The 25,314-nt window shown below is 51.9% G+C and overlaps 1 protein-coding gene and 2 long non-coding RNA genes across 4 annotated transcripts in view; 1 reads left to right on the plus strand and 2 right to left on the minus strand.

The window, feature by feature from the left end:
- LTBP2 (latent transforming growth factor beta binding protein 2) overlaps positions 1-9,709 on the minus strand; it is a 59,314-nt gene extending 49,605 nt beyond the window's left edge. Inside the window, exons 1-2 of one of the 2 annotated variants that reach the window (XM_052696446.1) lie at positions 9,048-9,709; positions 2,561-2,631 (exon numbers count right to left, since the gene is read on the minus strand). In XM_052696446.1, coding sequence (XP_052552406.1) covers positions 2,561-2,631; positions 9,048-9,496 — 520 coding nt within the window. In that variant the 5' untranslated portion in view covers positions 9,497-9,709. The remainder of the gene's footprint in view (positions 1-2,560; positions 2,632-9,047) is intronic. The other variant, XM_052696447.1, reaches the window with a different exon arrangement.
- Positions 9,710-13,721: 4,012 nt separating this feature from the next.
- Positions 13,722-17,356, minus strand: LOC128087150 (uncharacterized). The gene is made up of 3 exons (XR_008209688.1): positions 17,270-17,356; positions 16,418-16,557; positions 13,722-14,212 (listed from the first exon to the last, which is right to left on the minus strand). It is a non-coding gene; the product is annotated as an uncharacterized LOC128087150 (long non-coding RNA).
- A 353-nt stretch (positions 17,357-17,709) lies between these two features.
- Positions 17,710-18,955, plus strand: LOC128086157 (uncharacterized). The gene is made up of 2 exons (XR_008209266.1): positions 17,710-17,871; positions 18,060-18,955. It is a non-coding gene; the product is annotated as an uncharacterized LOC128086157 (long non-coding RNA).
- Positions 18,956-25,314: the final 6,359 nt, after the last annotated feature.

Raw genomic sequence — 25,314 nt, forward strand, 5'->3', positions numbered from 1 at the left:
ACCACCAGGCACAGCTGCTGGGATCCACGAGCACCTCTCTGTTCTCACACTGCACTTATTACCAGGAGATACAAATACATACGTGGGAAATGCTGCTTTTCTGGACAACAGGAAGATCTAGAGATCATCTAGAGACTTCCTCTTTGCTTTGTAGCTTCTGAGCTCAAGGGATGCCCAGAGATGAAGCTCTCTCCCCATCCATGGAGTTACAAATACTTTCTGGTGAGATGAAAGCTACTCCTTTCTTCTTGCTACAGTCTCATGTAATCATCTGCTCCTGGGACTGCGGTCTTAGAGAAAGCAAAAGCAAGTGTCTCAAAAACTCTCAATAAAAGATGAGATTTAGAACACTTCTGAAGTATTTTCAGTAACAACCTTCATTTGTTCAAAAGCATGTAGCAGCTCCCTGGCACATCATGTGTGTGTGCAAGGTCCTTGGAGCAAGATAAGGTTGCAGAGGACAAGTGTGGGGTGGTTTACCAGCCAGGTAAGGCAGGCAGGACTGCACAAAGGGACAGACACAAGAATCAACCTTCCATCACCTTGCAGACAAGCCAGGCCTGGGACCAAGCAAAGATATTGCAAGATGGTCTTCAAACTCAGGGTCCCTGCTCCTCTGCACAGGCTCCAGGTCTAGGAGAGTGGTGAAGATTTTCACTGTAAGCTCTCTGGGCTGTTCTTCTGCTCAGTCCCATTTAAATATGAATCAATCTGTTCATCCAGTGAGGCATCCACAGCAAAACCGGGAAGGTGCTGAAGGACTTTTACCACTGGGGTGATTTAGTCCACTTGCTTGTGGAATAGCTTGCTTATTGATGCAAAATAATGTGTAATCTCAGTTCTAACCTAAAGTTCTGACTGTCTTAGAAAACCCAGAAAGGACAGACAATTAATACAAGTGAGAGATCTGTGCAAGACGACAGTCAGTTAAATCAATGGCAATGTATGAATCAGAGACTGAAAACATAACTGCAATGAAAACCTGCCTGTGCTCAACAAAACCTACTGTCACGGTACAGAAGACAGATGAAAGGAGAGAGCACGTGAATGTCATCTCCATTTTGCAGAGAAGCCCTAGGCACTCATGCAACCATCCAAGACCACAGCAGACAGCAAAAAACTCTGTATATTCATCAGGTGTTTTAACCATGAGCTCATGCGTACAAGATTAGAAAATGGATGAGTTTATTAAGTCCTTCCCAGCATGTCAAATAAAAATGTTTCCTTTAAACTTTAAAATATCCATGGCAAAAAAAAAAGTTCATTCACTGGCCCAGCCAGGACTGCTACCTGGGGAAGCAGCACACACTTCTGAAATAGGTGAATTAATGTTGTGAGTCTGAGCAAGAGCATTCCCCTGCTCTTCAGTCTGAGTGGGAAAGATGAGCTGATAGGCATCTGCTAAGCTATCTAAGGAAATCATCCTCCTTAACTCCATCAGCTTACTTTCATTTCACCAGCAAATGCCATCATCCCCAGGTGACATATTTCTCTTTTTTCTCCTCCCAGTCACTGACTCTCTGAAAATTCCCCACTCCTTACTGCACTTTTTAGTTTTAGTAGCTGGAGCAAACCAAAGGCTGGGAATTCTGCCTAAGGTTTGAGCTGTACAGAGGTGCTCCAAGCGTCCCCAAAAAAGCACTGGTGGAAAAGGAAGAACTCACTGTGCTCAGTAGGTATCAGTAGCTAGATTAAAGTAAGCATTTGGCCCATCTTCCTCCTGCACCCAGGCTCAGTCAGACCCACCAGCGCTGAGGTCCTCCCCACAACCTGAATGCCAATTTCTTCTTTGCTTCACCACGCTCAGAGGCTCCCCCCACTGCACTTGCACCCTGCTAACTTCCCTGATATGCACCATACCAAAGAGCGTGGGATCAAAAATTACACAACATTACAGTGCAGAAATTAACCAGAACGGGCTGTTCAGCTTGCAGTGGCAGCTGTAAACACAGCCAAGCATCCCCAGCAGAAAAGCCCACGGAGGGAGGCAGCTGGGAACTCGGTGATGTTTACACATCATCAGTCTCCATCCAAGTCTTGACTGAGAATTCGCATCCCCTGTTGGGGTGACACTGTCAGGCCCGATCACGTTGATGGTGTCCTTTTAATTAATACTCAGGAACAGCAGCACCTGAGCAGCCGCTCAGCAGCCTGCATGGCTGTGAGCCCAGATCCACGGCTCCTACAAAAACCCCTAATGAGAGAAAGATGCTGCCATTGCTGGCCTCCCACTCTGTTTACAGACACTGTCTGGCAGCACAGCATGCTCTCTACCGTTTGGCTTCTGTGGATGAGGGGGAGAGGGAGAAAGGAGGTGAGTCAGCCCTTGGCCCCTTGCTCCCAAACAGCGATTGCTAATGCAATTATCCCAGCGCAGCCGAAGCACTGTGAGACCCCGCGGCAAACAACGCCGAGCTCCATCCCACCAAACATCTGGGCAGCTGCTGCCACTCGAGAGAGGCCAGATGCTCAGGGAAGTGCTGGGTATGGAGGCTGTTCCCCCTGCCCAGCATGGAGCCTTTTTGGGGATTCTTTCTGGAGCTGCGATGTCTGTACTCACGTTTGATGCAGTGGTTTGTGCCAGGAGCCACAGCCCAACCCGAGCAGCACTGTCTCCCACAGACATTCGGCCTAAACGCAGAGACAAAAGAGAGTGATGAGAAGGGGGATCTGAGGTCTCCGTAGCCAGCACCTCTGAGTCACCCGTCAAATTATTTCCTGCAGCATCTGATATTTCCTCCCAGATGGACCAGCAGCTGAGATCAAAACCCATCGGACAAGGGCTGAGTTGTTTGAGTGCCTGGAAGAGCCCCCCAGGGCTGCATGAATGCAGCAGTGTGCACAGTGCCTTCTGAGCTGGGGCAGCGCTCAGCTCCCAGCGCTGAGAGAAAACATCCTCCTCCTGAGGCCAGCAGCTGCCATTTTTAACAACCTCACGGCACTATATTCTTTTCTGTGACACTGGGGAGTGAATCAGGCCTCATTCCAATCTGGCGGTCTTAGGCTGCCACAGTTGAAGGTAACACATCCTCTCTCATCAGAGTGCTGCAGACCCACTGTGCCAGCAGCCATATCCCTGCAACCATTTGCCTCCACCAATCCTCCAGTGCAAAGCAATTTCCTTGCTTGCCTAATTCCAGCAGGCTCAGATCACTTCCATGGTTGTTAATTCCAGCACTTTGACGCAAGAATGTTTTGACTGCCCTTATACAGACAGCATCCTCCCCACAAGCCCTCACTGTCTGCTTTCAGGTGCTAATTGCAGGCCATGTACAGCTGTCAGAGACACCACTGTGCCTTACAAAGCTGAAGAAGGCAGCTAACCCTGATTTCTCTGCCACTTCACGCATTGACATGTCCACAAGAGACAGGATAACAAGCTGCAGGTTGCTCTCCAAAAGTATTTACTCACCATGGAGAGAAAGTATAGGGAATGTATAACCTCTGCATGTCCAGGTAGATGGGAAAGTATGATCATCAAAAGATACAAAGTCAGAAACAGTCAGCCTGAGGGCTCTGGAAAGCCTCTGCAAACCAAGTTGGGAGTGTGGTTTATTTCTAATGCTGGACAAGGCAGTTAGGGCTTCTGACAGAATTTACAGGAACCATGGAAACATGCACATTTGTCTTCTAGACTGACTTTCACAGGAACACAGCAGGGTCAGAAGATGATCCCGCTCTGAACAAGCACTCCTGAATACCCACAACATAAGATGGCAGCCTTAGAAGCGCCAGAGCTCCAGGTATGGGGCCAAACAGAGTGGCAAGCAGGTGTGCGAGGATGGCCCTGGTGCTGGCAAAGAAACTCATCTATAGAGATTCAGTCACCTCACACGGGAAGTGGAAGAGGTCTGAGAAGCCACATAATTTGTAAAGTGCTACCCGGTATTTCAGGATCAGTACTTTGCTAACCAGGTAAATTTTACCTAGAAAGTACCCTTTGTGTGTCTTCCTGCAAACAGCATGGGCCAGATTAATTCCTGCATTCACTCGCACCTGTTCTGGCTGGGCAACAGCACTGACTTTCAGCTTTTTGTCTGTGAACCCAGAGATCTATGGATTTCTTCTTTAAGACCTCCCAAGAAAGTATCCAAGCAAACTCTCATTTACAAACTGTAGAAGAGCCCACAAAAGGCGTTATGCTTTTTAAAGATGTAAGAATCAATAGAGAAAACCATTCTAGAGCTGTAGCAGGTATCCAGGTCTGCAGAGAGACCACAAGCATCAGCATAAGCACCTTTGCTTTAACTCTCACATCTCGCATTCTTCCCTCAGCATGGCACATACCTTGCCAGCCACATTCCACTAGTCTCTTCAGAGAGCAGAGCTCTTTCTAACTTCAACTTGCTGACATAATCAGAGGTTGCTTCTTCTAGGCATGTTAAGTACCTTCTCCAAAGAAGCTGTTTTGGTTTTGAGTCCCGCTGTAGGTTCTTGATGGAATGAAAGTTCAAGGTTTGTCTAAGTGTCTCACACATATACTCCTGTTTGCTCCCAAGCCGAGCCTCCCCTGCCTTCATCACTCTCCTACTGGCTATAGGCAACCACTGCCAACCCCTGAAGAAGGGAAACACGAGCACTGAGGAACGCCCCTCAAGAGAGGACAGCTTGGCACATTAAGAGTGGAGCAATTCTGCAGGGGGCAAAGAGAGCACATGAAGGGGAATATCTTCTCTTTCCACTTTGATGAGGGGAAAGGCAAAAGTGGAGGCAGGAAGGACTTCTTAGGCTGGGAGCATAGTGCTGAAAGAAGCAGCATGTGGGGCAAAAATGGAACAGATCTGTTTCCCACTAAGAAACCCTGAAGACAGCAGTTAGGTGAGCTGGGGCATGTGCAGTAGCACAACAGCTCTGGGGGCTTTGCTGCACGGGACCCAGTGCCAGGCACATCTGGCTCTAGTTACAGCGTTCAGTTGACATCTGCACTGGTTGAATGCCGTGTGGTTTCCCTGCCTCTCAAAGAATGCAGTGCAAGCCCCTGGGGGTCTCAGGAGCACAGCATGTTTACTGTGGTTCTTGGCCAGCTGCACGTGCTGTCACCAGCACCAGGGTAAGCACACGGCTCAGGCATGAGCCACCCCAGGCACACAGGGCTGCTCCCAGACTGAAGAACCACACGCAGTCCAACATGCTGTCACCACCCCTGGGGGGCTGCTGGCCCATGGGACAGCAATGAACCCTCATTCTGGGCAGCCCATGGGGATGGCTCAGTATATTCTCAGGTGCTGAGACCTGGCTGTCTGTAACACTGGACTGCTACAGGATTCACAGATCATCCTGCAGAGCTGCTCCTAGCCCAGCTCAGTGACACAAGCTTCCTCCACATTAAGAAATACCATGCATGGTGCTGGCTGCACCATCATAACGCATAACATGAGCAAAAGAGCTGCAGTAAGCCAGTCCTTCATAACTCACCTTGCTGCCTCAGCCAGAGGCCACTGCCAGGGTCAGGTCTCCATCACACAAAGTGGTAAGCAAGCACCCAGCACAAGAGAAGCCAGCAAGATTTCACAGTGTTATTTGAAACCTGAGCCACGCAACTGCAATGAGCACTGGGGGAAGGAAAACTAGAAAACAGTAGTAAGATCGTGGCTTCACATAGTTTAAGCATGTGCGCAGCCTTAGTGGTGATCACACAGTGTTTCTGAAGCACTCAGCAGAACCATTTTTTTCAGCATTTGCTTTAAAAGCAATCCATGCCTCATCTTTCAACTCCGCACAGTGCTCTGCTGCCAGAGCCGCTGGCTCCATGCGGGTCATTCACAGCATCCTCACCAAAGGCCAGGGGACTATTAGATCACAAGGTCTGCCTTTATGCTGCATGACAGTGAACTCCATCCAGCTGCGTATGAAATATTTGCAGTCAGACCCAATGAAGAACATTAGCAAAAGGCTGCTGGCATCGATGAGCCACCAAAAATGCTCTGCCAAGTCCACATCAGCATTAACTGCCTCGATGCCTGAGCAGTCCTACATATACCCTGCAGAGCGAGTTGATATCCCACAAAGCTGGGGTGAAGGAGGACTGCACGACCACAGGCAGCATCCACAACCCAACAACTGGGGCGCACAAGGCACAAAAAGAAAGCAAGAGGGAGATGAGATGATGGAATTCTCAGCCTGTCACTCTGGGATTACTTATCAAAAAAGCCCCATATGTCCCCAGATGTGAGGTAGGCAACAAAAGCGAAGGCTTCCCCAGAGTATTCCCCAGTTACTGATCCCCCTCTACTTTTGTATGCATCACTGAGGACTTGTTTTCAAAGAACTGGAGGTATGGGGCAGGGGAACAAAGAAGGCCACATCATGGGGGACACAATGGTGTGCAGCAGGACCACCAGCTTGAGTAAGGAATACATCCAGCACACTAGTTGGCAAGTGCTAGGGTCGTTCCGAGGGCCTGGGAGCTGCCTACCCTGACACTCAGGAGAAAAGGAATTCTATGGACCTGAAGCTGCATGGATGAACCTACAAACACTTTAAACATAGGCCTGAACACATTGAACTGGGAAGCCACCTGCTCCATGGCACTGGGTAGAAATAGCTCATCCACAGCAGTGAGGGGGTTGGTAAATGTCTGCAAGCCAGTCTGGAGGGACTGGGAAACAGGTAGGGAAGGAGGGCATAGCAAAGCAGGCAGAGATGTGTTGTATCTTTTCCCTTGCTCAGTGATAAAGGACAGCAGTTTTCAGCGATACTTGCTGTTGTGCCAGAAGTCACCTCACAATGAATGGGAGAAAGCAACCAAAGGCAGTTCTGGCAAGGTATGCTCACAGGAAAGTGTCAGCAGCTTCTACCTGCAGCACCAACAGCCGTGAGCAGCGCTCCAGACACATCCAAACAGTCCCTGAGCAAGAAACTCAGTTCTGGGTATGCTACTGTCAAACAAAGTGAGAGGACAGCTGTGCAGAGAAGGACATCATGCTAATTAACAGTCAGGTTTTGCAGCCCCAGGACCCAGGCTCACAGTGTGCACAATGACCTGAGTGAGGCCCCCAGAGGTACCAGCAGAAAGCTGTGATTTGGGAACAAGGAAAGGCAACCCACGCACAGCTGGGATTTTAAGCCAAAGAAGTTATATAAATAAACAGCACCAGGGTGTAGCACAGCCTGCAATGCTACCTGAGGAAGGGAAACCGAAGGTCACCATACCAGAGAGTAGAGGGAGTGCAGTGCGAACAGCAGAACAGAAAATATCCCACCTGGCAAAAAAATGAAATCGTGAAATGAAGCTCTTTAGGGGCCCTGAGTTTCCTGGATGGAAACGTGTCCAGTGCAGCAAGGGATGTAGGAAGATGGATGAGGTGGAAGAAGGGAGTCTCACAGAGCGGCTGGAGGCGGCAGCGAGCTCTCGGCGAGCAGTAACGCCATGTGGTTACTCACGGACGGTGACTTCAGCGCAGCTTTCGTGTGAGAAAGCTCCAAAAGCAGCAGGTCACAGAGAAGTTTAAGAAGTGCTGATTTGGACTCCAGAAGAGATGGAAAGCCATTGACAACAAGCCATTAGATGCACGTTCCAGAGTTCACGTTCATGGGGATTGCAGCTCTCCCTCTCAGCTCTCACTTTCCAGAGCAGAGCGCACACGGACAGGGAGTGCAGCACTGAGGCACAGCTCCTCGTCCTCCTGGGCTTAAAGGCCTGTGGCAGCCCTGGGTACACCAGGCAGCTGAATCTCACTGACAACAGGTCAACAGCAATGCCCTCTGCTATTGGATGGATGTTGTTTTCAAGGAGGTTCAGCACCTTTCCGCACAGTGTGAGGCTCAGAGCAGCCCCAGGTGCCACTGTGGTCCAGCTGCTGACACTGAGGGCATCACAGGGACCTTGAAAACGCTGCCCAGGGAGACCTGCCACCCCACCACAGGAAGGCTGACAACAATCAGCCTGCAGGAAGGATAATATCCTCCTGAGCCGAGGAACTGGGTCTCCCAAGGAATCATTCCAATACGCTCTCCCTCCAAGAGGCTGGAAAAATAAGGCATAGGTGTGTCAGAAACTGCCACTTACCTGCCATTAGTGATCAAGACTTCATGTATCAAACATAACAGGGAAGAAAAGCAAGGTTGTGTAGTTGTAAGGGACTGCATGAGCACAGGAACATGCAGAAGGTACATGGAGACACCTCTGTCTTAAAAGTTTGCAGTAAGGCAAGCAAGGGAAAAAGAACATCAGGGGTGAAGCTGCCTTTTGCATTCTAGTGAAGATACCTGCCCATATTGGAGAAGAATGTCTGCCTGTGTCAGAGAAAGCCTAGAGCCTGCACACTGTTCATGCACAGAGCCAACACACACGGTCAGTCAGGCCGCCCATGCCAGGGCTCCAGTGGCCTGTACTGTGCTGGCTAGCAGAGATACTGGTGGTGAGGGGCATCAGCCCCAGGGGATCAGAGGGAGATCTGCAGAGCAGGAAGCCTGGGGGTATGTCCGCACCGCACCACGCATCTCGCTGGCTCTCCTTCACTGCAGAGCAGCTGTGGCCCTGCCATATGATCTCCTCTCCACCTCCTCAGGGCTGTAGCCAGAGCCTGGAGCTGGAAGCGGCTCTGCCAGGCAACTCATAGAAGCCTCCCGCAGCTGAGCCAGCTGAAGCCATGGGAAGCTGCCGTGTGGAGTGCTTACAAGGGGCCCATTACGGGAGGACGGAGCCAAGAGGCCAGGTACCTGCAGCAAGAGCTGCGGCAGCCAGGCTCCATCCCGCCGAGCCAAGCGAGCCGCCTGCCAAGCACGGGGCACGGCACCCGGAGAGCGGCAGAGCAGCATCCACCGCCCACAGCAGCACACAGCTGCTCAACCCACCGGGGCCAGAACCCCAGACCCAGCGCTCTCACCCACAGCACAGCCCCGCGCGCCGGGCAGCGGGCGCCGCCCCACTCTCGCACTTCGACGCACACAAACGGATCGCCGCACGCGTGGGACGGCCGCAAGGGACCGGCAAAGCGCTGGCGGAGGGCTCCGATGGGTGCGCGGCTCCACGCCCCTCCCGGAGGGCCGTCCCGCCGCGCCCGAGGAGGGCAGCGGAGAGGCACGAGCGCGCGGCGCACACTTACCCCGCCATCCTCCCTCTGCCGTTCGGCTCCTTCGCCCGCGGCACGACCCGCGCCTTGAGCGCGCTCCTGGGTCTCTGCCGGGAGGGCTGCAGTCCCTGCGCGGGGCCGAGTCCGGGTTCGGGGCGCTGCCTGCGGCCGTCGTTGGGGCTCTCCGCGGGGCCGCGCTGGGGGCGGAGGGCGGCGGGCAGGGCGGCCGGCTCCGGGGGGGCTCTGTGCGGCCGGGGCAGGCCGGGAGCGGTGCCCGTCGCCCCCAGGGGCGCGGTCTGACCCCGCAGCCGGCGGGGCTCGGCGCGGCGGGAGGCGCCGGGCTCCAGCCTCGCCGCCAGGTCCCGCTGGCAGTCGCCGAGTCCCAGCAGGATCGCGAAGGTGAGGGGCAAGACGCTGGCCGCGGCGCCCCGCATGCTGTCAGCCCGCGGGGCGGGCGAGGGCCGGCGGCGCGGGGCGGGCATCCCCCCGGGGGCTGGCGCTCCGGTCCGCCCGACGGAGACGCGCCTCACTGCCCCATCTCCCCGCGGGGCTCCGCCAGCACCTGCTGCCCGTCGGGGCCGAGGATCGGGACGGGGTCTGCCGAGCGGCCCCGCGGAAGGAGGAAGAGCCGGAGGAGCGCGGTCGTCCCGCCGGCGAGCTCCGGCGTTCCGCAGGCGGCTCCGAGCACCTTTGCGCCCGCCTCTGGCACTGCCAGAGCCTGGAGGGGATGGAGGGTTTTATTTTTGGAAACCTCCCCCTTTTGCGTCTTTTTGATGCTGACATCCCCCCTCTCCAGAGGACACGGCTCAGCCCCCCTCCTTACCAGAGGAGACATTCCAGCAACACCCACTTTGGCAAAGGGAAACAAACTACAACGGAGAAGCCTTAACCCCTGCCTGACCGGGGAAGCCGACGCTCCGCCGGTTTGGGAGCCGCCCTCGTTCCCGCCGCCCCCGCTGCCCGGTCCGCAGCGAGCCGCCGACCCTCGGCGCTGCCGGCAGCACTCGGGGAGCGGCAGTGGCCGCGGCTGCTGCCGTGGGGGCGCGGAGCGGGGATGCGGGCGCCAGAGGGACGCGCCGCCACCCCCCGACGTCTGGGGCCCTCGGGAGCCGCCGCGTCTCCTCAGCCTCCTGCCTGCTGCCCTGGTGGCATCTCCCGGTGCGAAGAGCCTTACTGCCATCGCAGTCTGGTTTCTGTGCTCTCGGACGGCCCCAAACCCTGCTCGGAACTTTACGCATTTGCTTGTAGAAAAGGACTCACCTGAAAGCTCCAGGTCCCTCGGCTAAGAGACGCCTCCCAGGAGTCGCATCCATCAATAGACGTCAAGCCCTCCCATTTTCCTCCGTGTGGGCACATGGAGGTGGAAAGGTGGCTCCAAGTGGCTGCTTTAAATGCACTGAGAAGGACTGGGCGAAGAGTGCAAGTAGGTAGAAGGATGTCAGGGTTTGACCTCATGCTCTGCCACATCTCTGCTGCTCTCCACTGCCCTTGGCCATCTTGGGCAGGAGCAGGTCCTCCTCGAGGAGCACAGGCTCAGCGTCAGCTGAACACCATGAGGTATTTGGGGTGGGCTCTCCAGGCTACTTACTGCAGCCCTTGCATGCAAGAAGGGCAAAGAAACACACTGAGTGCACTCAAGTGCACACCAACCCAGACTTATTACACCAAGCTCAGGCAGGTGGAAGGTACAGCCCACTGAAGCATCTTGATGCAGAGAGCAGTTCCTGAATGTCTGCAAGAAGACACAAGTATCAGAGTGTGCATGGAGCAGCCCTTTCACTGTACCCTCATGTCTGCCTTCAGGATAGGGACTCTTGGGGCCAGATGTTGCAGCTCAACCACTGGGTTTAGCAGAAAAGTTATGTTAACCCATGAATTTATCTATTCCCCTTGCCCACCTGATGCATGGAGGAGCTGCAATAAAACACAGACTCACCTCCCATGCTCACCACTCCTCCAGGCTCTCACAGGGCCTGCTGATTGCCCTCTGCATCCCTCCAGCCTTTCCCATTGCAGGTACCCACAGCAAGGCTGAGCAGGTTCAGACTTTGACCTCAGGACTGGCAGCTGTGTGTGTGGGGCAGTGGCATCAGAGCGAGGGACAGTAGGTGCCTTGGCATTTCCTGGATGACATCACCTCTCCATCTGCTTGGGCAGAATCTGGCGTAACTACTGAAAGCTGCAAGCAGTGCCAGATAAGAGCTGAGGCTCAGCTCTTTGTTCTGAGGAAGAGGAATGTCCTTTCCATCCTCACCTAATTACTTTCTTATGCAGCAGTGGAAAGAATGTTTGTGCCTAAACCTGACACAAGAAAATTATCAATACCATAAACAAAGCCATAAACAAAGCTTCTCAAAACACCCTGGCAGTGCTGGAAGCCCTGCGGGAAGCCCTGCAGAGGACTCAGTTGGAGCACCAGTGGGATCCCCCCCCCCCCGGAGGTACTGGGTCACCCCTGGAAGATGCAGTCCTGGGCTCTGACAGCTGAGGAATGAGGTTTACAAACCAAGCACAGCCTCACCGGCCATCTAGTACCCCACACAGAGCCAGCACAGGGGCTTGGCATCCCGTCTCAAATCAGCCTGGTGTCACACTCACAGCCACCCCAGGAGCTGGATGCTGAGCCCTACCCAATCTCCCCATGCAAGCAGGCACTCCTCCAAGGGTGTTCCAGAGCTGTTTGTTCCCAGCAGCACATGTGCCAATCAGACAGGGAGCAAGGGCAGCCCGATGCAGGTGAGCCAGGGGCAATGCACAGGTACAAGATTGCCTTGTATTTAGCTCTCCCTGAAAATAAGTTGGAAATTGGGAAGCAAAGGGAGCGTGGAGAGCTGCAAGTTGGGCTGCAGCACGCTGCTCAGCAGGGGCTCAGCAGACAAACATGAAATACCTCATTTCTCAGGAACTCACGCAGACAGAGAGCGGCCGATTGAGCGGCTCGCCGCCGAGATCAAACCCATGCCTGGGAAGAGAGATTAGCAGCAGGGGAGGGTGGTGAGTGGAGTTCAACAGCAGGGAGCATTTTGCAGGAGGGCGAGCTGCAGGTGGGCAAAGCAGAAGCACCGCATCCACATCCTTGTACTTCCCTGCACCAGCTCTGGAGTGACTGAGACAGCACCAAAGGAAAGGCCAAGTTCAGATGGAGTTGTGGCACCTCCCTAAGTTCGCACTTTCCATGGCTAGCAGCATAACAAGGTGAATGAGGCAGCTTTTGGAGCTAGAGCAGAAAGGAAGAGGCTCACTGGAACCTGGAGAGAAGAGGAGCAAGGATGCACCATGGTACCAGAATAGTCCCTCCTTCCCACCATCATTATGGTGGAGAAACAGGAGTGCTTGGGCAGCTGAAAATCAAAGTCACAGTGCCTGGTGAAAGAGGCTGAGTGAGAAAAGGTGTCTGTGCCCTGGAGGGGTGGCTGAGATTCAGTTCTCCTCCAGCCCTCTCAAAGAATAAGGAGCAGGGGTCCCACTGTGCCTGGACCCCTTGCACTCTCATTCTTCCACCCTTCATGTCCCCATCACCTCTGCAACACCCCCTTGGCTGGGTAGCACCGGGAACCATGCTTCCAGGCCAGTTGGCCCGCAGATGTAGCTCCTGGCACCACATCCCTTAGATAAATTAGCTTGTTTTCTTCCTCTTCTGAAGGGTTCACAACCCACATGTGCTTCTTCCTCTGCTGCGAGTGGACCCCTAACGCGCTGCAGATGGGACACATTCCATGGATTAAGGAGCTGCCTAAAGCTCGTGGGCTAAGAAGGAGCATTTCCCTGGCTGAAGGCTGAGGTGCAGGAGAAGGCCAGCCAGTCCCCCAGGTTCACAGATCATGGTGCACAGCCAGTCTTTTGGAGGCACAAGTCACAGCTTCTGAAAAGAGCCACCTCAAAGGCACATTAGCCTGGAGAGCTGGATGGAGAAACAGCTTCCAGGCAGCAGTTCATCTCTGAGGGCGCTTCTGGAACCAAGGACATTGAGGAAGCAAGAAAAGCAGATTCTGGACCTGAAAGCATGGCCAGCAAAGACTCCAGAAACACCACTCCAAGCCTTGACTTTCCCATGAGAGACACAGAGTTCAGTGCTTACACTAACAGGATGCCCAGGGAAGATGTTCCCAAAGGACTGACAAGCTGCAAGGCAGGTTTTGGGAACAGCTCTGTCCAGACACTCATGCTGGCCCCTCCAGCCACCTTCATCTGCTCTTGATGTGTCCATCCCTTGGAGCCCCAGGACGCATCCCAGCCTTCTCTTGTGAGGAGAAGGCCAGCACATTGTCAGAAATCAGAACAAAAACTGTCTGGCAGCCCCTAACAGAAAGCCAAGGTTTTCTGGGTTTGTTTCTCCTTTTGTCTAACCATCTCCAAGATGAAGGAGAGAGGCGCAGCAGAACCAAGTGGGTGTCCCACCATTGGGCACTTTGGTGATACTGTTGTATGAACATGTGTCCATGTATTACTGAGGGCTGAGACCACATGCTGGAAAGGAGCTTACAGCATGAGAGCAAAACATGCCACTGTGAGGGAGAAGAAATTTGGAGAGCAGGAACAGATGGCAGAACCCAGGGGATACGAGTGAAGAGTGAGGCAGAGAGGAGATTGCTGTGGGCTACTGCTACAGAAAGGCTCTGGTGGAGCTGGCTGCTGAGCACAGCTAGCTCCTTATTTATCCATCACAGTATTTCAACCCTTCAACAACTCTTCAAGAGAAAGAAGAAAAAAAAAATACAGAGAGAAAACTCAGCTAGAATGTGACTCATGCAGAGCTAGCGTAGCTCAGAGGAACCTGTCCATCTGTAATTAATGAAGTCCTGTTTTCATTGATCTGACTGCGGCCTCCCCTCACACAGCCCAGGAGGCTGGGGCTGGCTTCTCTATCTCCTCATAGCTGTGGCTGGAGCTGCATGTGGCAGGGAGAAGGACCCTACAGACTGGACAGCCCTGGCCAGAAGCCCATTTCATCATGCCTTCCTCAAAGGAGCGAGGCTGCTCAGGGTGTCCACCCCATGAGGCTTCAAGCAGAGCACACACTTGGTGCCTCTCAGGAAAAGAGAAATGGAAAGAAAGAGTGTGAGGAAGATTTTCCAGGGGCAGGTTGTCACACACTGACATCCTGAGATCAGGTCCACAGGCCGCTATTCTCAGCAGAAAGCTTGCCTTCTTGGCGGCTGGGACCACCCCAGGAACAGTGCTTCCAAGGAGCCCACAACCTGAAAGAAGGAAAAGACAGATCCAAGCAAGGTAACACAACACTGTTGTTGGACAGAAGAAACAAGATAATGCCAGACAGTGATGAAAGAATTTGTTCTGAGAATATCCTGCCATACGGAACTCTTCTCAACAGCACTGCATTTTCTCAGCACATCAAAAAGACCAGATACAAACAAACAAACAAGCCTGTAATCAAGCTTTGAATTCTACTGAGTGTTTGGGATTAAAGTCATTTAATCTTCTGATTAAATGCTTTTGATTTCAAAGCAGTCTTCCTAAAAAGCTATGACTTTTGTTTTCTTCGAGGTTTTGGTCCTGCTTTACAACATTCCACTGCTAAATGCATAGGGAACTCAGACTAGAAGTCCTTCAGCCCAGCAGATTGATGTGTCAGGAGAAAACTGGTGGCAGCCCTGCAGACCCCAAAATGGAAGGACCCTGGCTGATGTCGCATTTGTATTTTTGCTTGATTACTCTGTCATCCCAAGATGGCACCAAATTTTAGGTGCTTTCCTTCCAGTTTGGAAGCTGGAAGAACTGTGATCTCAGTTTGTTACAATGCTATCATTTCAAGTCAATTTTAAGTGTCTTAATAATAAGTGAATCTTAGAGAGCTGCAAAAGATGAGAGTGATAAGGTGGCGTGTGTTGGAGCTCAAGTAGTCAGTCACCAGGCAATGAGTAGTTCATTTACACTTTACAGTCCCACTGGGTAATTACTGGGATTAGGCTGCGTACCCAGTTTCCCAGCTATGACCTCACAGGCTGGGAATCCAGCCCTCTGCTGACATCAGAGCTGTGAGCGCTGCCCCCACCAGCTGCCCGCTGTCACCCACCCTCACAGAGGTGTGGCCCACGCTTGTGGACCCACAGCTGGGTGCGGGCTCTCACCAGAAATAAACTCTCATTCCTCACTGTTATAACAAGGAAATAAATGTAGCGCTGGTGCACCCCGCAGGTGCTTGCCCATACAGCCAGGGCTGCCTCTCCTAAGCTGGCTCCAGTGCTGCAGATTAGCAGCTGGGGGCTACGGGGACATTGTGGCACAGCCCCCTCTTCCCTCAGTCTGACTCCAGTTGTTATGAACTACGTCTGACCTACAGCTCTCTGCCTCACCTGTCCCTGCCCCGGCATCCATATCCTATATGGCACCAGCCCCTTGGCCCCTGCTCAGCTCAAGCCTCCAGCTGGCTTTGGGGCCACTGCTAGAAACATTATAGCACACCTGTTCTTCAGATGAGGGTTTACAGCCAAGGCGAGCACATCTGGATTGTGAAATAGACGCTTGGAAGTTTATCAACATGTTTCCAAATAGTCTGGGTATGGCAGCGGCTCTGTCTCAGTGCTCTACTGGAGGAAGCAGCTGGCCTGGGTGGATGGTTCAGCACCCTTCTCACGCTCCGCACAGGCCAGGCTGAGCTGCACAAACGCACGTGTCCCTGAAAACCCAAAATGCCTCTTCCTGACAGCACTGTTCCAGGAAGCCATGTCAGTGAGGCTCTCAGAAGGGAGCAGGAAAGGGAAAATTCAGTGCCCTTCCCACCCCCAAACCCGCTGACGCAGCGCACCCATCCTGGCCCCAGGCCAGCAGCTCCCCAAAGCTCTGTGCTCGTATTGATGGTCATGGGGCTGCTCTCCACTGTGTGTAAGGATGTGCTCTGGCAGCTCTGTCCTGTACCAGGCATGGCCGTCAGCAACCTCCAGGATTCCCAGCAGCATCACACTGCCACTAATGGGTTTGTCAGCACCACGCGGATGTGAGCAGGGATCATGGCCCGCTGCCCTGGGCCACTTCACGTGCACAGCTCTGCTGTTGTATGAGTTTCTCAGATGTGCATCGCTCATACCCATGCTCACAACAGACCTCCCACACAAATGCAGAGTAAAACACTGATTTGGTTGTCTTCCCAGCCATCTCTTGCCAACAGAAGCACAGCTAATACTTACGAGCATGAGGGACAAGGGGGCAGGAGGTGCAGAAGACCTGTAAGCTGCTGTAGCAGGAGATCTGCTTGGCTTGCGCAGTAGCTGTTGCTTCTACAAGACCATTGGATGTCCCAGGTCTGAGCTCACAGCAGCTGATGATCAAACCTTCTCTCAGTAGTAAAGCAAGTGACACTAGATACAGATGTACTCCTGAAAACCACTCCCTGCTGACACCCAACAGCAGCTTGGCTGACAGCAGAATCTGCAGTCTGCACTCACCTTCCATCTGCTGGTCCACCTGCAAGTAAGGCAATGCTCTCATCCTGCAGCACTCACTGCTCTGCTTCCTTCTCCTGGACTGCCTGTCCCTGAAGGGGAAACCTCTTCATTTCCTCTGTGGCTGAGCTCTGCACAGATATCTACAGGAACCAATGGCACAAAAGGAGACACTGCTTTCAAGGTGGACCAGACCTTTACTTCTATTGCTGTTGACTATGAGCATATCTATTCTTTAGAGGCACCAATTCAAAGTAGTTCCAAGTTCAGAACACTTCGATGGGAGAGGCTGGGGAGGAACACAAGTGGAAAGGCCAGAGGCAACACCATGCCTGCAGACACTGTACCTTCCATGACAGTGGTGCAAATGCATTTCTATAGCAATTTGCATTCAATCAAATTCTTCATCCTTACTATTCACTTTAAGAGTCTGGAGCTGGAGCCGCAGATCTCCCAAAAAGGCCTGGAAAGAAATGCATCCTTACTCAGGGGGACTAACTTGAGAGCGTCAGCACAGAGAGAGCTGACAACTTCTAAACAGAGCCTGTGATGATGGGGTTGGGGACAATGCCCCAGGGTGCTGAGACTGGGACCAGAGTTCAGTCTGGCTCTGATACAAGTTTCTTCTTCTGTCTCAGATAAGCACCTAGCTTTGGCCCTCAGTGACAAAATGGACAAGAGACCATCCCACACACACACCTTGTTTGCCCACATCCTCGCTGAGACCTGTGGCATTGGAGTGAGCCAGGTTATATTGAAACAAAGAGCATAGTGCAAGGGAAGAATTCTGAATGAAGGTGAGAGTGGTATGCACACCAGTTCTTAGGCAAAACAGATGTGTTTAGTTGCACCTACTGCTGAGCACATGTACCATTGTCTTGAGCCCATACATGGGCACAGTTTACTGCCGATGATGTCTTCCATGGGACTTGGAGAACCTGCAAAGAATGCACTACAATTCAGGGCAAGAAGTACTGTAAGACACAACAGAGGAGAATGGGTTGGAAAATAGGAAAATAAATTCATTTGCATCTTGCTAAGAAAATTAATGTCTAGATGTACCAGTAGGACCACCTGCCCAGACAGTGTATTTCTGCTGATGGAGGGGTTCATGCAGCTCCACATTTCTCAGTAAGTTGAGCTGGCTACTTCTAAACTTCCAGGTCACTGGGTCTTCTGTCTCTTCCTTCTCACTGCAGCATAGATCTGACCTCAGGCCCACCCCACACTGCTAGGGCAAAAAAGTCTCACTCGTTACAGCCAGTGCTTTGTTCACAGCTGAGCCAACCCTTCCTCCCCAGGGAGAGTGCAGCTCTGAGGAGGCAGAGGTCAAGTATGCTCTTCCCATAAGATGAGGATTTGCCTTTTGCCACTTAATCCAGACAGAGGTTACACAGACAACAAGGAGCTCCTTTGGAGATGGGAACAGCACTGTCAAGCACTTAAGGCACAAGCAGGTACAATGGGAGACCTGAACACGTGTCCTTCACCACAAACCTTTAGGGCAGCAACAAGAAGGCAGCTAAAAAAACAAAACATCCCCAGATACTTCATTGCTGTTTTGCAAAATAACTGTAATCATTACTACCAGCTGGTCAAGCTTGACACCTGATGCTCATGTGGCTTTGATGCTTAATTCCCACAGGTTGCTTCACAGCTTTGCCTCCACCAGGGAGAACTGGACACAGAACAGCCTCACCAGCACAGTGCCTGGAGGTGGATGTGTTACAGCAGCTCAGCTCAGTGCCTGTCTGCACAGTGCAGGAGCCTTCCAGCAGCACCACAGCATGTCTGAGAGCACTCCTGCTGCTTTAGCCAGCCTCGGCTGTGGCTCTGCACAGTCTGGTGCTCTTTCCCACATTCACAGATTGGTTGGAGGTGGAACGGGATTTCAGAAGATCCAGTCACCTCTGTCCTCAGAGTGGGGTGAGCCAGAGCAGGGTGCTCAGGGCTGTCTCTGGTTGAGTTTTGGACATCTCCATAGATGGGACAACCTTTTGCTTTCACTCTCATCTAACCTCTAGAACAGGAGTCTGCTGGCTTTATACCCATGGTGGATTTGGCACAACTGGAGGAGATATTGGTACCTCTTTTGGGGATGCTGTACCTGCACCATGATTCTATTCAATCTAAAGGCCCACACAACTCCTGGCTCCAGTTGCACCAGAGCTGCACCAGGAAGATGCTGACTCCCAAGTTACATGGCTGTGGTTTATCAATTCACAGAGGCCCAGAGTGAAAAGATGGGGTCTTCCTCCTACTACTGACTGAGCAAAAAGAGTAATGGTGAATCTGGCCCATTCCATTTTCCTCTGTTTCTTGCTTTCTGTTCAAGGTATCTGAATGAGCAGGGGATCTCATTTGGCAGGAAAACTTTCCTCTATCAGAGCTGATTGTCTCCAAGATTGAGGAGGACTAACCCCTATGACTCCTCCATAAACACCCTGACTCCCCCACGGCCATCCCTTCCTCCCTCCTGCTCAGCTTACAGACAGTGCAAACCCACGAGGATCCCAATCCCACACGCCTGTTTTCACTGATCTGTACCATTTTAACTCCTGGTGCTTTTCTGGTTCTAATTATCTCTCTGCAGAGCTGACGACACTTAGACATTTCATTTCCCTGAAGACTTTTTCTGGCACTCAAATCCTGATTTATGCAGCGCAGCCGTGGACATCCTAATCACCCAGGCTCACCTCTCTCTTGTTAACACCCTGGCTGGCTGAGGACCTGGACACGCCTTTCCCTCCCATCGGCAGATCCAAAGCAGACTGAACCTTTGCCCTTAGTGAAGTCAAAGCATTGGCAGGTCTCTCCTCCTACCCCTTTCCCTCTCATTCATCACTGATCATTAATCACAGCAGCCTCTTTCCGCAGGGGAACTGCCTGGACAGACCCAAACCTGCCCCTGCAGCTGACAAGCAAAATCCCGGGAACAGGCATTGAACAAGGGCAAACCCACTGCTGTCAGAAGATGCTACCAGTAGACTCAGCCTGGCCATTAACCCAGCTGCTGAGAGGACACGGTGAGCTCGGAGCTCCTCCCAGACCCCTCGGGATGCTTCCAGCAGGGGAAACAGCTGCTTCCCTACACTACCATCTTCTGCTCTTGCTGGAAACCAGTTCAGAAACAACAGTTAGGGGTCTAAACAGCTCTTAACACTTATCACCTCCTTTCCCCAGAGGTGGATCCAAATCCAAAGTATAGCTACAAGACATGCATATCTACTTGCAACACCTCTTCGGAAGAATTAAGGAGTGGCACAATGCAGTACTCAGGACACAATGACAAGTACTTCCATCCAGCCAAAGAAGCCAGAATCCAATGCTGGTTCAGCCTGCAAAATGGTGCGAGAGGTTCAGGCTGGGCATGGTACCAAACATTACAGTAGAGCCCCTCTTTATGGCCCCCAGACATTTTTGCATTTGCGAAGGCCTTTCCAAGTTTCTCTCCGCCATCCTGCTATTCTTTTTTTGGGCTGTTTCTTGCTCCTTGTCCACACTGCCTGTTTTCAAGCTGTTTTGCAGGAGGTAAGGTCATCTCTCACGAGCAATCAGCATTGCACATAACACAAGGAGGGTGAATTATCTCTGCAAAGCAAATCTTACACCTCTGTGTTGTGCTGGGACACACCTGTCTGAGTCATGTTTTGGGAAGGACTGTTCTCTGTCATAGTCAGCCTCTGCTGCCACCTGAAGAGACAGCACAACAGCACTACGGGCTGTGACCTGGATACTCCTTAAGTTCCCTCCTAGCCCTCTGCAGTGCTCGCATCCATCCAAGCCTGACAGGAGGAGGAGGGCAGCTGGACAGGCGCCCTGCATGCTAGCTAGGCCTTTGTGTACTGGCCACAGGATTTGCATCTGAAGCTGCTAACAAATGAGGTGAAGGAAAAGTCTGGAACTAGGACCAAGTCTGGTGCTGGTTTGAGTTCTGACTGCAGAGCAGCTGGTGCAGCCTTGTGGGTGATACACGACTCAGCTGTCCTGAACACCCTCGCTGAACTGAAGTTTCCCTTCAACCAAGTGCCTTATTCCACCTCCCTGACCTCCTGTAGTAGTAGGTGAGGAAACGGTCCCTGCATTCCTCCCAGAGCAGACTCCTTCACAGGGGAGAATCGAGAGATCAACAGCCCAAAGCAAACTCATGGGCTCCAAGACTGCACCAACACAATATCAAGAGCATTAGCATCCCTCAGCTCTTGCTGGGCTGAGCTCCCCATCCTGCTCTGCCTGTGGAGCTGTGGACACCCCCACAGCCTTTATGGGGATCCAGAGGCTGGAGCATGAGGTGCTCAGACGGGTGGGAGGAGGAACGCAGAGGCCATAGCTCAGGAAGTAGATAAATTGGCTGGTTGAAAATAAATACATGTGGGTATCAGGGCAATTGGCACCATTGGGTCAGGTTCTCCTACCACTGCAGCTTCTACTACTTCTCCTTTTCTCTGCTTTCTCACCATCTGCTGAGGCGACCACAGGGAGAGGAGGTTTGTGAGGGTCACCCTTAGGCCAAGACAGATGGAAAGGCCCTGCTGCAAGCACTTTCCTAGAGCCGGGCCAGACAGCTGCAGTGTGCCCCAGCCCAGCACAGGAAAAGTACCCAGGCTGTGGGAGCTGGCTCACAGCCGCACGCACAGCCCTGAGGCTCCCCTGCAGGACCTGAGCCTGCAGCTGGACACAGAGTGAATTAACAAGCTGCTTATGTCCTTCAGCCGAGTCTTGAACAAACAGATGATGCCAGGAAGTGATCCCTCTCCCTCCTGCAGACTGTCCTTCTGGTCAGAGGTACTTTTCACAGCACTCCCCAGGAGCAGAACCAGCAGCACCTTTGTTTGCTACACAGAGCTCCTGGCTGTCAACTCCCCTGTGCCTTTGAACCAGCTCCAGCCTTCTCAGCACTGCAGGCATCCAGCCTGGCCTGCTGCAGGCCTAATTAATTCCCTTGTTCATTTATGGTCTTCTGTCAATAACGCAAGTAATTGGTGCACAGAGGCAGCAGCTCCTCATTCCATGGATGTGCCCTCATCCTGCTGGCAAGCTTTTCCTTCACCAAGGCTGCCTGCAGCCATCTCCAAACAGGCTACATGCATGCACGCACCCACAGGCAGGGACATCAGGACTGATCTGATGCTGCTATGCAAAATTCTCTCCCCTTATATCCACCTGAAGTCTATGCAGAGCCTGATGGATCAACTGGGACGTGGTCCCACTGCTCTGTTACCCATTTTTCCCCCTCAGCCCTGGCACCACAGGGATGGGCCTGGGGAGAAGGTGGCAGGACACTTCCATGAGAGATACCTGGGCAGGATTAGCTCAGTGGTCCTGAATGGGAGGCAGCTTCTCAGCCTTCAGAAGCCTCCCTCGCCCCTGTTCTTTGGCCTTCTAGGGTAGGGGGAAGGGATCCCAATGAACACGTTTGTGCTGTTCGCCTTAATAGGGTGTTGTATAACGTAGGGGGAAATGACTGTGCTGGGAACCCCAGCTGAGAACAGAGACTTTAATCCTGCTGCCCAGGGAAAACTTGGAAAAAATAGTTCCATCTGTTCCATTGCATTAGGCTTGTGGCTCAGAGGCTGACAGCTGACCCTGGTTGCTCACTATGCTAGGGTACAGCCCCTGTCAAACATTGCCAGGGCAAGTGACCATGACTGATGGGAAGGGCAAAAGACAGCCAGAAAAGCTGGTGAGAGAACCCTCCCAGTGCAAGTGACTGGAGAAGGGATACAGTCAAGCTAGACAGGATCAGTACAGCTGGTCTTCCCCAGGGTCACACCAGCACACAGGGCAGTGAAGAAGCAACACAGGAAGAGAATAGGACAGGGGATGAGATGCAGGGGGAGAGATAAAGGTGTGGAGGATGCTGCAGGTGGCCTTTCCCCAAGGAGAGGGGGTTCTAGAAAGCTGTTAACAGCCAGTTCTGTGAAGAAGCTGCCTATCTGTTCCCTAATCAAGTGTTAAATTAGCTCAGTCCTAATTATCTTGAGAACTATGACAGGGATAAAGCGGATTCTGCCTTCCTCTTCCTGCCTAGAGCCACCAGCTGCCAAACACTCCTCCAGGTTTGCATCCCTGCACCAGGCTGTGAGGAAGGTGAGAGGAAACAGGGAGAAAGCTTCTTTAACCCCTGTCAGAGTCAGGGTGTGGGCTATAACAGGAATGTTTGGTTTAAATCTCATTTAGCCATGGCTGGTTTTGTTACCCATATCCCTGTTACACTCTAATCCTCCCCTGCGGGGGACAAGGAGAAACATTTCCCTTTCCTTGGTCCATCCATGGAGCAGACAGCTCTGCTTGCTTATGTGCTCGCTGCTTTGCAGTCCCTGCTGGCTGTCACTTTGCCCCTGTTTGACAAGGGACCCAGTGGAGCTGCACATTTCTTCTGCACCTCTCCTCTTTTATAAACTTTTCCTTCAAAACTTCAGTCTGTAGCAGAATGCAGACTTCTTTCCAATCCCTCATGCACTCCCAAGCCTCCAGCACCTGAAGAGCAAAGATGAGCGTGCAGTTGAGAAATGCGGACTGACTCTGTAGAGAAGCTGGCAATGTCCACAGTTAACAGAAAAGTCCATTTAATTATAGCAGGCCCTAAAAAGAGAACATCAGCTCTCTGTGCTCAACTACACTTTGCCAGTCCACACGTTAAAATTCCCTTTCCACTCTCAAAGTGATGACTAACCTGTGTCTCACATCCCAAGGGAACACATCTGATCTGGTTAGCATTACTGCTGTTGTTTGTTCCTATCGAGCACATTATTCTTACTGAGCTATTTGTCCTGAGCCTCCCGAGAGCGTGCTGCAGGTTAATGTACACATGTAAATTCAACTTCCTCTCATGCATTTTTAATGCATTGCCTGCTGGAAAACAACAGGGCAAGTGGAAGGAGTGCAACAGGGACTTGTGCTGAGCAAGGGGATGCTTCCTGGATGCTAACTTCTCACACACTCCAATTTGAGGGTTAGAAGCAGAGAAAGAAAATTATAAAGAAAACGGGGAAAACAAACAAACAACAGCAACAAAAAAAAAAAAGTGAGAGAAAAAAGAAAAAAAAATGGGAGAGAGAAAAGAAAGAGTACCCCAACATGCAGGAGATCTGAAGCCAGCCTCAGCCCCCGGTCCCACCAGGCTCCAGCTAGCCGTCGGCCCCCCCCTGGTGGCCACGCCGCTGCACCAACCTCTTGCTGGATAGACACAAAGGTGACATTTCTGTACTGTCATTTTTAGTTTCGGCAACTGATAATAGCACATGGCATGTTATTCCCGAGGCCCAGGAGTGGGAAGGTTGCATATCGCTACTTTAAGTACAGGCAAAAGGGAAGGACGCTGCCAGTTCTTCCTAAGCAAGGATCTGGAGCTGCTCCACACCAGCTGTGAGGGTTTCCACAAACCTGAGCCAGCCCCTAACCAGCAAAGTGCCTCTCCAGACACAACCGAACCTCTGAAAGCTGGTTTCATCCTCCAAGAGAACTGGAGAGAGTTGTGCTTCCTTGTGCTTCTTTATCTGCTGCAGTAAGTGGCTGTGCTGAAACTCAAGGCAGCCCCACGCTTCAGCTACTGCAGCACGAGAGCCCCAAGCAGCTGCTCTTTCTGGTAAGAGATTTCTAACATTATTTGGAAAATTGCATCAGTTTACAGGGCTTCAGAATTATGTTAGCATAAATCTCTAAATTAAGGGATGGGTATGGGCCAGCACGCTTCTCACAGCCTATCGGAGGGCTGTCTCAAGAGGGAGGGAAGAATGTGGTTTTGGCCACCATAGAATCACTCCCCAAAAAACTACCCAAATTTACTCTGGCCTTCACGTGCCTTGTAGAAAGACCTGGAGCAGCCTTAGGCCAATTCTCGTTTCTCCATCCCTCATCTGGTGCAAGAGTTTTGCTTCCTCTGCCTGCATTCACTGCAGCATTACCCCGAGAGCAGCTTGGCTCTCAGCCTCACTCCCCATTTCCAGCCCAGCGTACGCTGTAGCACGCCATTCCTGCTGAAGGGTAGTGGGGAAACACTGGTTGGGAATTTTGGGTGAACTTCAACTACAGCTGTTTTGTTTTACTGCAGAAGAAAAAAAAATTTATAGCAAATTATGTATAGAAATGAACACGTTCATGCAGCAACACCTCCCTCCTACAATCAAATTCCATGCTCTTGAGAGCAGGGATTAGTGTTTCTCACGCATTCAGTGAAAGAAAAAAAAGAAAAACACAAACAAGGAGAAAGCTTAAAATTTTCTTTTTAAAATCACAGATTTGGCACCAGAAGGCTCTTGCCAAGACAGACTGAGGTTCTTGTGGACTTGAGGGTCTCCCATAAGTTTCTTTCTTTTACAGTTCCCATAATCACATACTTAGACTTTTTCTGCTCTCACGTGCAAGGCAAGTCAGACACAGAATAGCCAGAAACATACACGTTCACTTTGGGAACAAGGAATTACTGTTTGGTTCAATTGGCAGATTCAGCCATAACATTATGAAAGAAAGGAAAAAAAAAGATATCCAAATAAAGCATCATTTCCCCAGATGCTTCACTCATTCAGGTATCTGAACAAAATCCTTATCAGCTGTTCAACAACTGAGCCAAGAAAAGCTTAGCAGTAGAACTGAGTGCACAAAAGCCATTGACGACGGCACAGCTACCTGGACACATTCAGGTCAAACGGCCACACGTAGAACCAAGGACTCCAAGCCATCAGACAGACAGTTGCTGTTACTGAAGACACGTGCTGGGGCAATGCAGATTTCCAGCATGAAGGGCACAGACCCAAGTACATGCCAAACCAAAAGGCTACAGGTTCAGCAGCAGGTCAGTGCCACTGCTCCCTCTCCAAGACACCATCAACGCAAACTGGTGGCCAGGAAAGTACACACCCTGAGGTAAGGGGCAGAAACTTTAGTGTCTACTTCATGCT

The sequence above is a fragment of the Tympanuchus pallidicinctus genome, unplaced genomic scaffold (genome assembly GCF_026119805.1).
Source record: "Tympanuchus pallidicinctus isolate F22 unplaced genomic scaffold, pur_lepc_1.0 scaffold3, whole genome shotgun sequence".
NCBI lineage: Eukaryota > Metazoa > Chordata > Aves > Galliformes > Phasianidae > Tympanuchus > Tympanuchus pallidicinctus.